The following is a 16,223-nucleotide window of genomic DNA, read 5'->3' as shown; positions in this document are numbered from 1 at the left end:
GCTTGAGGTTAGTGAACTTCGCCGCGGGTAGGGGAATGGCCATCCGAAGTATCCATTTCGCACGTCTGAACATTCGGAAGCACACCTGGAGACACCCTAATGGAGAGACCTGCTCCCAGATCGACCACATGCTGACCGACGGCCGGCACTTTTCAGACATCATAGACATGCAGTCTTTTCGAAGGCCGAACATCGATTCCGATCGATTCGAACAGCGCGGGAAGTGATAGGTATGACAACGGGACCTACGCATAGCGGTGGTTCGAGGCTGAGTGTCTAGAGGTGACGGAAGAGAAGAACCGGGCCTACGCCAACACGTTAGTAGTAGATAATCGTGTGACGCGCAGATGCTGAAGAAATACTAGGAGGCAAGAGACTTCACCACCGTACGAAACGTGGGCACTATGAACGCGTCCTCGCAGAAGTGGAGAATTGCTTCACCAGGCAAGACACGAGGAGCTTCTATACCAGGAACCAGGAACAGATCCTCGGCAAGTTTCGAGAACACAACTTGCAGGCGGCGTACAATATAGTGAAACGCAACGAGCTGAGGCAAATTTTGCTTGAACATGGTTTTCCAACAAAACTAACTAAACTGTTGGTTGCCGTTCCACATAGCTTCAGAAGGTGCAATACGGTGCACCATCATCACGAAGTTCCACATGCTTTTAGACTTCGCGGACGGCATTGATATAATTGGTGTTAACTGTAAAGCAGTTAAGAAGGCCTTTACGGCTCTCAAAAGGAAAACTGCGAGAATTGGACTCACCATAAACACTGCCAAAACGAAGTACATGGTGGCTGGCAGAGAGCGTGGTAATTCTGCGGGTGTAGATGCTTCGGTGGAGATGTATTGGGATACTTTCGAAGTGGTCGACGAATTTGTTTATCTCGGTACTCTTGTGACATGTGACAAGGGGATCCGCGAGGTACAGAGAGAGATTGCGACAGCGAATAGAGCTTATTACGGATTGCGTAGCCAGCTTTGGTCCCGTAGCCTACAGACCCGTACGAAATTTGCGCTACAAAGTACGCAAGGACTTTGATCCTCCCGGTGGTGCTCTACGGACATGAATCGTGGGCGTGGACAACGAAGGCTTGTGGTTTTCGAGCGTAGAATCCTGAGATCAATACTCGGTGGCAAACTAGAAAATAGGGTGTGGTGCAGGCGCATGAATCAAAGCTGTACGAAGTATACAAACACGCTGATATTGTTAAGCTGATAAAACACGGCAGGTTACAGTGGGCTGACCACGTAGCGCGGATGGTGGATAAGCGACCGGCGGAATATTCAGCAAAGAGCCGGATGAAGGCCGATGACTTCGTGGCAGACCTCGCACGCACTGGATGTGTGCTGTCGACCGTGTTTTGTGGAGGCGTATTCTGGATTCGGCATAGGATCTCAACGATCTGTCGCCATAAAATTAATGTAAAGTAAGTAGACGCAATCGTTTATGTTTCGCGTGTTCAAAGTTGACGACAGGAGAAATGTAAAGAATTATCGATATTATCGACATAATAAGCCTATCTGCAGCGTCGAAGCTATTCGCAATTATCTACGATGAAGTGATTCGTAGCCAGAAGAAGAGCTATATCTTTAATGATTAGCACGGTTCCATGCCGGGAGATCTGTTACCACGAATTTGTTGGGCTTCTCCAGCACCCGCGTTACTACAGTGAAGAACGGCAACTTAGGTCCGCTTTTTTTTTTCAAAAGCGACTTTCGGAGGATATAAGGAAGATGGTTTTTCATTCAACGACATTGTTATTGTTATCTTTCTACGGTACGTTTAGTGTAAATTAAATTACAGTTCAGTTTAGTTAATTGTAATAAAAAAATGAAATTTAGTATTGATCACTGATATGTCCAAAGCTTTAAATGAATTCGAGAGTTTTTACTAAAGAACATCTATTTCTATTCGAGGTTGGACAAAGAATAATCAAATTTTCCACTCTGATGACAAGGACAACTTTTCACTGGTTGCCTTAATGTAACATCTCCCCTCTTAAAACAGCCAATACTCTTGGAATCTGGAAGGCAGCGAAATGAGCCGTCTAGGTCGAACAGGGGTTTCTGGCTCTTCATTGTTTAACTGCTCAGGAACATTTTTTTCATTATCTAGTAGCTGTTCAATAGTATCGAGGGGTTGTTGTTCTTCACCATGAGTTGTGGTGGAGCTTCTAATGGTGGCGGAGGAAGCTCTTGAACTTCTTCGTGTTCAGCTGGTGGATCTTTAGAAGCAGGAGACTTCAGGATATCTGTATCGTTTGATTCGTCTTCTTCAAACAGGAACCAATGCGGTTGCAATCCTTGGAAAGGTGATTGTTGAAAAAGCAGTCCTTCACAAAATGCATTTGCCGCATTGCCATCATGGTGTCTCCGGTTTCTTAGTAGTGAGGTACTTGAAATGGTCCGGTGTTAGGTTCTGGAACTGAAAATCTTCACAGGCTCGATTGATGTTGCCGCCGTAGCTGATAATATCTTCAGCAGGGATGTCATGTAGAAAACCTGATGTAGTTTTCGACGAGTTTTCTACTTAGAATACCTCTGGTAGAATACCTAACCAAAAACGAGTATTATACGAAAACCTGCAAAGAGATTTTTGTGGTGAATTACATGAAGATTTCGAGTTCAAATTTAAGTTTAAAAACATTAGATATTTTTAATTGTGTTGATTATTTTGTGTGAATTGAGAACGAATTTGACATTTAAAATCGTTGCTTTTAATCCCATCGATTGAATTTGTTTTTGATGTGTTTCATAAGTTTTAGGATTAGAAATACCTCCCGTTTGTAAAATATTCTAAGGCTTTCTAGCCAGTAAAAACAACAAACTCAGGTATGTTCAATCTTATCTTCGAGTAACAATCACTCAGTTTTTAAAACACCTCGTTTCTCAATTATGCGTATGTACGGAGTTACTCAGTTTATGAGTTGTTCCACTTTTCACAAAAATGCGTCAAATCTTATTCATTTTAGAGTTGTTTTTTCCGAGGGTGTAAAGAATTCTTCCTGCAACCGTTTAAAGTTGCATGGAATTTTTGGTGGGCTTTTTTTATATATGCCAGGGGAACCATGAACCATTGAGATGTTGGGTACGCTCTAAATATATGAGATTTGACAGCGATAGCATAGTTCTGTAGAAATCGGGCCTTAGATGCGCCTTTGCTGTTGCACTGATTTTGTATCTGACGTATATTATGTGATTTTGCTTTCATTATCATTTTTGGATAACAACAAATATGTTGTTGAACCGTGAATTACGATGGAAGTTATTGATTGAAAACTATGTTTGCTTTTTTGAGTTTCTTTATCATTGCTTGTTTCGCCATAATCACAAAATAGTTCGGAAAATACTTGCGTCTTCGTGTTTCTTTTTTTTGGTTATAGTCATGGGCGCAACTACGGGGGGGCTGAAGCCCCCCCTAGAACGTGTTTGCCTCCCCCTAGAATTTCCCAGAAAATGATTGTATTCAATATATATACATTCCATACTACTTATCAGAGCATCAAAATCAACACAAATTGAGATGTCGTCATTCATTGGCTAAGAACTAGTTCTGCACCCAGGATCGATTCTCAACCCTTGCTCTCTTACTCACCTTACCAGTCAGACGAGAGCTGTATTAACTCGTGATGAATCAAGAAATCGCCAGTTTGCTCGGTTTTGGGCTGTGTTTCACCAGTTCCCCAGACGTCCCATCACTCGCAAGTCTCTTTCGATCTGGTCGAGCCATCATGCACGCTGCGCCCCTTAATTTCTTGTGCCGGTAGGGTTGCTGAAGAGAAGTGATTTCACATGGTTGTCGTCCGGCATTCTTACGATGTGACCGGCCCACCGCAACCTATTGTCTTTCGCCAGGTGTGCAATGGGGTTCTCTCCAAGCAGCGATTGTAGCTCAAGGTTCATGTGCTGTAGCCATTATCCGTCGTCCGCTTGTGCTCCACCGTAGATGGTCACCTTCTGTTTGAAAATATCAAAAGGACTTCCGTAGAGGACTACCGGTTATCAGGGTTTTGTAGCTTTTTGTATCGAAGTGGTCATGTCCGATCATCACCGTGATTGGTGCGTACGTTTGTAATGTCTGAGAAGAACGGGCCGTCGTTGAGAACGTGGTCAATTTGTTTTGCTGTACGTTGGTCGAAGGGACTTTGGACTGCTAATCCGCGGGAAGCTGCGAAGTTGGTGCATAGCAGGCTGTGCGGGCCGATAACCGGCTTATATAAGGCTATCCTTCCGTTCATGTCCCTAACGACGATCTTGATATCTCTACGCGAGCAGCTATCGTAGAGTTTCTCCAGCTGTGCGTAGAACGCATCTTTCCCTCAAGTCTTCCTTCGTGAGGGCAGTGCACATTGGGAATAGTGTAGTTGTGGAACCGGCCTTTAATTCTCAACAAACACAACCTGCCGCTTTGGTGGTACTGTGCCTTGCGGCCACAAATCCACCGTACCTTCTCTCCTTTCAGGCAAAGCTCCTGGAGCGCAACGATGTCGAAGTGGTGGGGTTCTGGCTGATCCAGCAGAATCCGGTCGACATCCGGGTCGTTAAGCGATCTACTGTTACATGTACTGAGCTTCTAATCGTCGTCCTTATTTCGTCGGCTGGTTCATTGCCGATTGTTCCGGTTCGTTTTGAATTCTTGTCTCCGTAGTATGTTTATTTTAGTATGCTGCCTTACTAGGGCTGCGATGCCTAGTCTCGCGACGGAGCTGCCGACATGGATGTAGCTGGCGAGACACCGCATTTCATAGTTCAACCGTCCGGTCCGGATCAGTCGCTGTTTGAGCCGCCCCTAGCCTGTGGAGTAGACGCGCAGACAAGCTGCTCTCAAAGGAGAACAACTACCCCGCCGGTTCACCGGTTTTTCCTTGGTTGCTCGTATCCCAGTCGGTACCACGTGGAGGTAGGAATAGGGCATTATGCCCTGAACCACACTGGGGTCTATTTTATTCTAACTAGTACGGGTGAACTGTTAAAAAGCACTGCCCAGCCGTTTACCAAATCTAGCTCTCCTCAATATCGAATCATTGTTGCTGAAAGAGCTTGGCGTTGACGATGTGTTCAAGATATTCAGTACATCTTCGGAGATTCTATCCCAAAGTGATTTTTTCTGCTTTTACGATACTATGTTAAGCATCATTAAATTAGCATATTCAAACTCTTTTTTTTCTTTTTTAAAATGACATACATGAAAACTAGCCCCTCCTAGAAATTTTCCTTAGTTGCGCCCATGGTTATAGTAATTCTCCCCTTTACTTAAATACACCTAAATTGCGCAGCGAATGGCATTTTATGACTCATACTGTGAATTTTCGAGTGTCAGAGTTTTCTACTTGCAAGAGGTTTTCTACCGTAGAAAACGTAGAATGCAGTTTTCTACGTAGATTACTTACGAGTCCCGAAAAATCGCGTAGAATACCATCCCTGATCTTCGGATTCGAAATTCACTAACTGCAGACACATGAACCGCTTCCTCCGGAACGTTGACGTTTGATGCTCGTAGATTTTATTGAGTATCTTGGCCGTATCTTCAAACTTCACGTCCTTGAGAAGCTTTGGCAGGATGTAGTTGAGATAGCGGCTATGCCAATGGGTGTCCAGCGTCCAGAGAATTAGACGTACCTTCGCCGCATCATTCAGCTGGCCTGCATCTTTCTCGAAGCGGTTCTGGTAGCGGTTAAACCAGCGTCCGAACGTAACTCCGTTTTCTTCGTCGAAGACAAACTCGGTAATGTTCGATGAGAGGGACTCCAAAATCTGCTCCGGGGGTAAAAGTTGGGCCATCTTGAGAATCATATCTTGAATTCCCGGTTGCAGCTGGTGATCAACTCTATCTTTTACCATGTTCGTGGATTCTTGAGATCCTCGTCGCCAAAATGTTATGTCCAAAGGTTTACATGAACTTAAGAGTTTTTACTAAAGAGCACCTATTTATATTCGAGGTTGGACAAAGAATAATCAAATTTTCGCACTGATGCCAAGGACAACTGTTCTCTGGTTGCCTTGATGTAACAATCACTACACACTAGTATTTGTTTCTATTTTTCAAAATACCATTTTTTACTTTTAAAATTTTAAAGAACATGTCTCCCCCCCTACTTGAAATTCTGGCTACGCCCATGCACCTCGATAATTGCCTAGATCAATCGACAACCTAGTTTCATTTCGAAGATTGTCAAAATCTTCACTGATCCATACTGCTTCAAGTACTTGAATTGTGCGTTGGTTAGACCATTCTTGAGACCGCTAGTGTTGTGTAGAAACTTGTAGATACGTGCTAAATTGAGGTGTTCAGCGCAGATTTATCCGGTTGTCGTCACCTTTCTCGGTGAAATACTCTAGTACGTCCTGAATATGAAAACCTACGCAGGCTTTTGAATATGGACACACTTGAGAAAAGGCGTAAAATTTAACAGGTGATGTCCCAATTGCTTGACACAGATTACAAGATGTTAAAACTCATTGATGGATTTGAGCTACTTGGTTGTAAGCCTGTGTCCCAATTTAGAGCTACATGGTTGATGAAACCAGTGATCGTTTAACTAAATAGCTCTTGGTAACCGCAAGGTTAGGGTAGATAAACTATTTAGCTTGTCTAAAACCCTGCGCATGTTGCCGAAGAGAGCTTAGCTTTTCCCATGTACCGTTAATGTTCGATATGGAGGTACCCAGAAACGGTTCAGGTTCAATGATTTGCTGAGCAGATCCTTGTCTTGCTAGGCTGTCGGCACATTGTAACTGAAAAATAGGCAAGTCGTTGAACTTTGTTAAGTTATGCCTGAGCTGTCGTTTCATTTACCTTAGGCCACCATACAAGGGCTGCGTAGGTTATACGTTGCCGAGCTGGTTATGTAAAACCGGAGCGCTAATTGTGGTCTTAGCCCTCATGTCATGCCGAACAGTGTACTGCAAGCCCAGATACCTGAAGTTGGCTTCTTTATAGCGTAGTCTAGTTGAGCAGTCTAGTTCAATTTCTTAGCCAGAACGATTTCAAGATATTTGGTTTGAGCGAACTAGTCACCATAGGTATTTAAAGAAACGCGATGGACATATCATTAATGAATGTTCACATATGAAGAAGCTGTGTCGCGTTTCTTAACAATTGATCAGAAAGAGTATAAAACGGATAAGGCGCAAAAAAGTGCTCTTTCACCTAGACAACGCTACCGCTCATTCTGCACGCGATACAATGAATGAATTGGATGAAGTGTGCTACAAACTGGTTCCTCATCCTTCTTTTTTGTCAGCTTTAGCCTTGTTTCTCTCGGTTCAAAATATGGCTCTCTGGCAAGTGATTTGAAGAACTTGATTTGCCGCATTACGAAACTGACTTTGAAATTTTAGAGGACTGCTACAATAAGTACGTTACTTTGGATGGAGACTATGCCGAAGAATAAAACAGTTTTTCATAAAAATTATCAATTTTCATTAACTTTTCATCCCATGTGGACAATACACATGGACACATTGGTTTTAGCTAGGTAGTCAAGGTATTCATCTTTTCAATGGTTTTTCGTGTTCAACTATTCTCCAATGGCATTTTTATATTTATGATTCATTCGTGTTTCTCAGATGCTTGTTATCATGAAACTCAATTTTTGCGTTGGCTTCGAGGTACAACGTTTTGAAGGACATTGCTGTCCAATGATTACTTTTATCTGCACGAAGAAATTGGGTTTCCACCTAATACACTGCCGCGCATAGCAAGTCAGTCCCATTTGCATTTTCAGTAAAATTGAGTTGTTACGCGTAAATGGTAGCTTACAATGCATAGTTTCGTAACAATGGATGGCTCAACAATTTTGTTCTGAAAAACTGCTGGAAAACATCCAAACATATTGTCCCATCTCGTAAGAAGCAATGTTATAAAATCATATTAAAACGCGTTTTTCTCGGCTTGCTGAAAATGCAGGTGGGACTGACATGCTATGCGCGGCAGTACAGGGGTCTCAAAAACGTATATGTTGGATGTAGGAATATCGGTCGAAATAACCCGATCTGGGAAAATGTGATGTTCTTCCGAAGCCTAACGGGCAGCAAATAAAGGCACTGAGCAACGCGCGACGCTAATTCTCTTTTTCTGAAACACTTTATTCTTTAACTTTAAACACGTTTATTAACTACTCAACGATAATTAGTTATATTTAATTTTAATCGACATATCACAATTTGCTGCCGTGGCTTAAAATAAGTGTGTTCCTGTTGCAGGGCTGGAGACGACTGATCATCGATGATGAAGTGGAAGACGATCTATCCGATCGATTCTGTTCGGGATCAATTTATCGATTCGATTGCTATCAAAAGTGGTGAATATAGCTGTGAGTGCTTTATTGGTAGCGCCTCGTTGCAAGGGTATGACCGTACTCCAACATTCCGACCCACCCTGAAATTACGCAATTTCAGTCGATTGCTACGGTTGATTGTGAGCCATTGGTGCATCTTCGGTAGGTTGTGGGAGCAAACAGATTTTGGTGACTGGTCTCCTCAAGTAGCCTGTAGCGGTGCGTAGGGTCACAACACGCACAATGCTGTCATCCGACGGATGTACTTGGTGAATACGGGCCATTTTCCATTTCATCGACGGTTGGTTTTCGTCAACGATGATGACAAGTCTGCCTGGTTTGAATTTGATTGGTGGTTTCCAATTTTTCACTCGTGCTTGAAGCTGCGCCAGGTATTCAGTGTGCCATCGTCGCCAGAAGTGCTGAAGTTGCTGCTGAATACGCTGCCAGTGTGTGAGCCGATTTGTAGAGATGCTGTAGTAATCGTTATCGGGAAGAGCCTGAAGCGATGACCCGACGAGGAAGTGAGCTGGCGTGAGCGGCTGGAGATCTGTGGGGTCGTCCGAAAGCTGTGTAAGAGGCCTAGAATTGAGACAACCTTCTACCTGTACGAGGAGAGTTGTAAAATCTTCGTAAGAGACGGGGGAGTTGCCTAAAACTCTAAGCAAATGTTTTTTGGCAGACCGCACAGCGGCTTCCCAAAGGCCGCCAAAGTGGGGGGCGGCAGGGGGGTTAAAGTGCCAGTTCATACCTTCGGTACTGCACTCTTTCTGGATTTCCTCATGATGTGCGCTGTTTTTTAGGGATCGTATTAGTTTAGTCAATGTGTTTCTCGCACCGACAAAATTTGTGCCATTGTCGGAATAAATATCGTGGCATTTTCCTCTGCGAGCGGTAAAACGACGAAGTGCCTGAATGAATAAATTTAGCTGTTGACAGATCGGATACAAGCTCTAAATGAACTGCTTTTGTGCAGAAGCAGACAAAAACTGCTACATAGGCTTTCGTAGTCCCTCTCCGATATCCTTGGCGTATGTACACTGGACCAAAGTAATCTACTCCAGTTGTCGTGAATGGGCGAGCGGCTTTAATTCTCGGTGCCGGCAGTTGGGCCATGAATTGTTGTTGGAGCCTTGGTTTCATGCGGTAGCATGTAAGACAGCGATGGGTTGTTACTCGACATAAATTACGTCCGCCTAACGGCCAAAATCGAAGTCGTATGGAGCTTAGGAGAAACTGTGGAGCGGCATGTAAGAACCTTTTATGACAACTTTCAGCAAGAAGTCTAGAGAATTTATGATTGCCATCAATGATGGATGCTTAGTTTCATCTGAGAGATCTGACTTGTCTAGCCTTCCTCCTACACGAATAATACCATCCGGTGTTAACATCGGGTTGAACCAACGAAGACGCGAGCCACGGTGAACAGGTTCGTTTTTGGAAAGACACCTCACTTCCTTGGGAAACATCTCGTGCTGTACCAGTCGAACGATACTACTTTCAGCATTCCGTAGTTCAGAAGTTGTTAAAGGTATAGAGCGAAGCCTCTCCGATTCTGGTACGCGTAAATTGCGTGCGAATCTTTTACAGTAAGCAGTGACTCGGATAAGGGTATTATACTCAGCAAACAAAGAGAAAAACCAGCCGTTAAAGGGTTCTACTGTAGCTATCATCGTAACATGGGTCCTCCTACGTTCTATTTCTGTATCTTCTAAATGAGGTATAGAGTCTTGCAATCCTGGCCAATCGTCTTGATTATCCGCTAACCAGGTTGGTCCATGCCAGATGGATTTTGTATTCCTGGTACGTGGTTCCAATGGCAGTTTTGGGTGTTATGCTGAATAAAGGAAACTCTATGTGCAACGAATGTCGTCCATGTATTTGGTGGCTGGGCTAACCACTGCAGCACCGTTTTCGAATCCGTCCAAAAAAATGATTCACAGCTGATAGCTAGCGATCCGATAACCTTTCGATGCAATTCTGTTGCTAGGCGTGCTCCGCATAGTTCTAACCGGGGAATTGTTTGGCGTTCCAGTGGTGCGACTCGAGATCTAGACGAAAGAAGAGCTACTTTGACCTGGTTTTCACTATTCTGAGACCGCAAATATATACAGGCTCCGTAAGCCTTCTCCGAGGCATCGCAAAAGGTGTGCAACTGGAACAATGTTGCATCCGAACGAGATACATATCGGTGAATGCGAATCTCATCCAGTTTAGGTAATTGTTGATAAAATATTTTCCAATGGGATACAAAGTCAAAAGGCAATAGATCGTCCCAACCTAGAGGAATGCCTTCTCTATCCTTCAGTTGCCAGATTTGCTGCATAAACCGTTTGGCTTTCGTAACTACTGGGCCGACCAATCCTAAGGGGTAAAACACCTTCGCAATGCATGACAAGACTTTCCGTTTAGTTAATTCCGTATCCGGTATTTTCACGTAGGAAATATTGAACCTGAATTTGTCCGATTCTGGTTCCCACACTAGCCCAAGAGTTTTCACCGTGCGTTCTCCATCGAGGTCGATACTTGCTCCCCTAGGCAGTGCCAAGTTTTCCTCGGCGATTCCAATAAGCGCCTCGGTGTTGTTAGAGACCCATTTACGTAAGCGAAAACCTCCTTTCATCAACATGTCGTCCAGCTCGGTTCGAATAATCCTTGCCTGTTGTACATCTTTCGCGCCAGTTATAACGTCATCTATATAAACGTCCTTGGCCATTCTCTCAGCTGCAAGTGGAAAACTAACAGCTTCATCCAGTGATAACTGCTTCAAAGTACGAGTGGCCAAGAATGGCGCAGGTTTTGTGCCATAGGTAACGGTAAGAAGCTCGTATGTATCTATTGGTTGTTCCGGAGAAAATCGCCAAAGGATCCGTTGTAACGGTAAATCATTAGCATCCATCTTAATCTGCCGAAACATCTTCTCGACGTCCGCTATTAAAACAATGGGATACAGTCGACTTCGCAAAATAATCGAGCGGAGGTCATCCTGTATGGTGGGGCCGTTTGATAAAACATCGTTTAAAGATGTACCGGTGGACGTCTTACTGGATGCGTCAAAGACCACTCTAACGCGGGTTGTAGTGCTCGTTTCCTTCACAACGGGATGGTGAGGGAGATAATAGCTCGCAGTAGTTTCATCAGGGTTGATCTGTATTTTCCTCATGTGTCCTCGATCCATGTACTCCTTCATAAAAGAATGGTATTCCTCTCTCAGTGTTTCATCTCGCGTAAGTCTCCTTTCCAGTAGCATCAAACGTCTAAGAGCTGTTGATCTAGACTCGCCAAGTTGAGTCAAATAATCGTAGGATTTTGGCAACGCAACCGTGTAACGACCATCCTTTTCTCTCTTGACTGTCTCCACAAAATACTGCTCGCATCGTGTCTCTTCCACCGAATAGTTTGAGGGTGAATGACCTTCTTCGCATTCCCAGAACTTGCTTATCAGCTGCTCCATTGTGTCCGGAACAACTGAAAGCTGACAAATAGTCGTGGCTGCCACCTGGCTCCAACCACAACGTCCGGTAACCAACCAACCAAAAACGGATTCCACGAGCATGGGCATTTCCTTTCCTAGGGATACTCTTTGCTTCATTGGGAAAAAGTCAAAGAAAAATTCACCACCAAGTAACAAATCGATGGTATTCGTTTTAAAAAATTCGGGATCCGCCAACTCAACTCCCATCGGTATATCCCATCCACCTTTAACAACAGACGTTGGCAAATCCTCTGTTAGTTTCGCCAAGACCAGAAATTCCATACACTGGGCGTAATCGTTAACCCTGGACCTCACTGTTGCCACAAGTTTCTCACGTGTTTTTGCCGGCTGCTGGCCAACACCAGATATTTGCATTTCCGTCTTGAATCTCTTCACGTGTAATTTTTGTGAAAGTTTAGTAGAGATAATATTGCACTCAGAACCCGAATCTAGCAGTGCTCTAGCGAAAACCTCATGACCATAATCATCAATTACTCGTACTACCGCAGTAGCTAAAAGTATTTGGGAACCTGACCTGCCAACGTTACTGCTCACGGTTTGACCATCCGTAGCTAAGGCCGTAGCTACGCGTTTGGTTGTTGTTTGTGACTCCGACTTCGTATCCTTGCAATTAGAGTTAGCTTCCTGCTCCGTGTTTCCTTTTTCTGATTTGTAGCAGACTAGCGTATGATGCCTTTCCTTACATCGTCGACAAGAGAATTTGGATGTACATTCCCTTGCCATATGCCCCTTCCGAAAACAATTCCTGCATAAAAAATACTGACGTAATAAACGTTCTCTCTCGCCCACGGATAACCTATCGAAAACCGGACATGTGTGAAGTGGATGAGAGGTTGAACAGGATATGCACTTATAATGATTGGCTTGAGATAACCCGTTACTAGCTATCTTAGATGGCTGAAACTTCCGAACCATTGTTGGTGGTAAATCTGCTACTGCTTGTTTGTTTGGTAAAGATTCTAGCACTCGAATGCGGCGAAGTAAAAATTCCATCATGTCCTTAAAGCTCTCCTCCTCCAGCGTCGATGAATGTTCCTCCCAGCTACGACGCGTTTTATCGTCCAGTCGTGAACTTAACAGATGAATCAACAGCAGATCTCTGTAATCCGCTGGTTGGACAACCTGGTCCAATATTTTGGTTGCCTTTTCGAAACCCTCAACCAACTTATGTAATTCTGCAGCCGACTCTTTTCTCATACTTGAGTGATCGAAGAGCGCTTGCACCTGTTTCTTTTTCAAACACTTGCTGTTTGAAAATCGCTTAACCAACAACTCCCATGCCACAGTATAATTCGCTTGTGTTAATGGCAATGAAGCAATCACTGCTAAAGCTTCACCTTCCAACTGACTTCGAAGATAGTGAAATTTTTCGATATCTGGCAACTCCGTTGAGAAATGAATAAGTGAAACGAACAAATCTCTAAATGCTAGCCACTCCTCCACATTACCAGAAAACTTCGGTAGACTAATCAGCGGTAATTTCACATGTGGGTGTGGGGGTGCAAGGGTGGACTCTAAAACCTGAGACGTATGCAAGGCTGCATTTTGTTCAGGGTTGTCCAGAAGTTTAGAAACCAAGAATCCCTTCAAAATGTAAAATTTATTCTGAAACTCCACACGATCCTTTACATACCTCTCGCCTACCGCCCCCTCTTCACTATCGACCAGCTCAGCCTCCGAAATAGCTTCGTTTATCTTCTCCCACAGAGGCTCTAACTTCTCCAACCGCGAAGCCAGCTCATTAGATTGATGGCTTCCCTCATACTGATCCATAAAACTGTAGATAACGTTGAATGACGTCATTAAGTTGCGCAAACGTGTCTGTTTCGCCCTAAGTTTTGACATCTCGCAGGAGCAGTAGACGGCAATCGAGAAAATAAGAGAAAACCAAAGGAGCACCCTACGAGGTGTGTGTAAATTTGGAGCGGTACTAACCTGCTCCCAAATAATTCGTGCCTTGAATTAATTTGGGAATCTGCAACAATACGCGATTCTTCGCGATTGGAATATGCCTCCAACCAATGGGATTAATGTGTGCGCCTGAATACGGTGAAATATTGCCAGGCTCCCTTGCTAGTGTTCCTATGAGTGATGAAAATTCCAGCCATGGCCACTCCAAAATGGCGGTTTGTGACGATGGACGCCAAGCTGAAAACCCGCAAACCAACGAGTTCTATATCCGTGTGGTCGCTCAACCACTGAGCGTAGAAAATCCTGCAGTAATCCGAATCTGGTTTCCGAATAAAAAATGCCTTGTATTAATTTGAAACTGGAGCCAAACGTCGTCTCCCCGAAAATAGTTGCTCTCCAAGCAACCAGACCAAGCGTCCAATGCGCGCGAAAATGCTATGGCGATCTATTGCAATGGCGATCCCTTGTTCGCCAAGCCTCCCAATGGCGGTTGCCAATTGTTCGATCGCGCAACAATGATAAGTAGCGTCGGCGCCAAATTCTCCAAATCCGTCCTTTTGATCGGGGTCCTCAACCGATCCGGCTCGAAGGACCAGCTGTTGGATGTAGGAATATCGGTCGAAATAACCCGATCTGGGAAAATGTGATGTTCTTCCGAAGCCTAACGGACAGCAAATAAAGGCACTGAGCAACGCGCGACGCTAATTCTCTTTTTCTGAAACACTTTATTCTTTAACTTTAAACACGTTTATTAACTACTCAACGATAATTAGTTATATTTAATTTTAATCGACATATCACAATTTGCTGCCGTGGCTTAAAATAAGTGTGTTCCTGTTGCAGGGCTGGAGACGACTGATCATCGATGATGAAGTGGAAGACGATCTATCCGATCGATTCTGTTCGGGATCAATTTATCGATTCGATTGCTATCAAAAGTGGTGAATATAGCTGTGAGTGCTTTATTGGTAGCGCCTCGTTGCAAGGGTATGACCGTACTCCAACAGTATATGATAGCCCCACTGATAGAGTTCTGATATCGATTATGTTTTGATGATCATGAAAGTAAACCGTTGCGTAAAACTAAACACTTTACAATTAATTTATTTACAGTATCTTATTTGCCTCTGGCAATTTCATATACTAAGAAGTAAGCCAATAGGCATCAAAACTGTTTGAAGCGATAAACATAAAAAACTGTAACACTGTATGCATTTCTGTATAAACAACTGTAGCAGGATTATCAGTTCTAACATCCAACCGATAACTAGTTCGCATTTGAAATTGAACTAGACTCATAGCTTGTTCATTTCCGCAGTGAAACAGCCGCATCACAATGTCATCACTTGCCGTGCTAGATCGGGATCTGTGCGGCGTTCTGGCCGAAATGAGATCCGAGAAAATCTCTCAGCGGACGAAAGCCTTCGAGAAGCTCGAGTTGATGCTGGATAACCGCGAGGAGGATATGCTGCGCTACATGGCCGAACAAAAGTACGACACCGGCTGGCCGGATTTGCTGGATGCCGCTCACCATGGTATTCAGAAGCAAAATCGTAAACTCAACGAAACCAGTGCATCAACCGGTGCGACGAACAACGTCTCAAGTAAATGCTACGCCTACATCAAAGCTATTCAGAAGATAGTGGACTTAGCAATGAATCGAGAAGAGGCACACATTAAGTTTTCGGAGCTTATTCGGCGTTGCTGCGATGCACTTAGTGATTCATCCATGTTGCAGAATTTTGGCGTGTGCTATGTACAAATTCTTCAGAAGCATGTGTTGAATTCTAAATGGGACTTGACTGTGATAACCTACGACGAGTGGCTTGGTAAGTTGTTTTAAGTGTTAAGTAATATATAATTTAATAGCGAAAAATACTATCTATTTATAGTGATTTTAACGCGATCCTTTGAGCTCTACACCGATGGACACATAACAAAACAGGCTGTCATTGGTTGCTTGTCGTTAGCAGTCCAAAAGAGCTTGGAGAACTGTTCCGTACAGGCGCATTTCGTCAAATTTCTTGACCCGTTGAAGAAAACGATACTCGAAAGTGACAGAGGACGATTACAAAACGAGTTAATCAGAATCGCATACAGTTGTACTTTAAGTGTAACTGAAAAATTGTAAGATTTACAACTCTCGTAAATATAACTTTTTTTCTAGCTTGCAGTTGACTTCCGCTATGAGATATGCAACTTTTCGGAACATATTATACCGGTTCTCGTTAAGGCGTATGAATCTAAAATGGATGAGGAAATGAAGACAGTTTATTTTCACCTGATGCATGTGGCAGTGATTGTACATCACCCGGAGAAGAGTTTTTCGGAATGGCGATCCAACCAGGATCTTTTCTACGCTAGTGATGGAACGGAGTGGTATAAATGTCTCCGTAATATGCACTTTATTGTTGTCAGTGAAATGAAGGCCCATGTTTCCGCCTCATACAATAGCGTTGTTGGACGTGAGATGTCTTTTGCCGACGGATTTATTGCGTTCGCCGCTAGATTGTGTTACTTGGTAAGTGTC

General features: G+C 43.7%; 2 protein-coding genes across 2 annotated transcripts in view; one reads left to right on the top strand and one right to left on the bottom strand.

Annotated features, from left to right (window-relative positions):
- Nucleotides 1-16,223, top strand: part of LOC129732589 (serine/threonine-protein kinase ATM) — a 37,009-nt gene that overhangs the window by 12,196 nt on the left and 8,590 nt on the right. Inside the window, exons 2-4 of the mRNA XM_055693582.1 lie at nt 15,012-15,522; nt 15,586-15,806; nt 15,861-16,214. Of these exons, the coding sequence (XP_055549557.1) occupies nt 15,030-15,522; nt 15,586-15,806; nt 15,861-16,214 (1,068 nt within the window). The 5' untranslated portion in view covers nt 15,012-15,029. The remainder of the gene's footprint in view (nt 1-15,011; nt 15,523-15,585; nt 15,807-15,860; nt 16,215-16,223) is intronic.
- On the bottom strand, nt 10,049-13,585 carry LOC129728437 (uncharacterized). The gene has a single exon (XM_055686878.1). The coding sequence runs from the start codon at nt 13,583-13,585 to the stop codon at nt 10,049-10,051; it is 3,537 nt and encodes a 1,178-aa protein (XP_055542853.1).

Source organism: Wyeomyia smithii, chromosome 3, assembly GCF_029784165.1.
Source record: "Wyeomyia smithii strain HCP4-BCI-WySm-NY-G18 chromosome 3, ASM2978416v1, whole genome shotgun sequence".
In the NCBI taxonomy this organism is placed as follows: domain Eukaryota; kingdom Metazoa; phylum Arthropoda; class Insecta; order Diptera; family Culicidae; genus Wyeomyia; species Wyeomyia smithii.
Note: the sequence above shows the minus strand (reverse complement) of the source record. Positions and strands in the feature narration are given on the sequence as shown.

Coding starts and splice junctions, on each gene's coding strand:
- LOC129728437 (XM_055686878.1), bottom strand. CDS start 13,585: ATGACGTCATTCAACGTTATCTACAGTTTTATGGATCAGTATGAGGGA.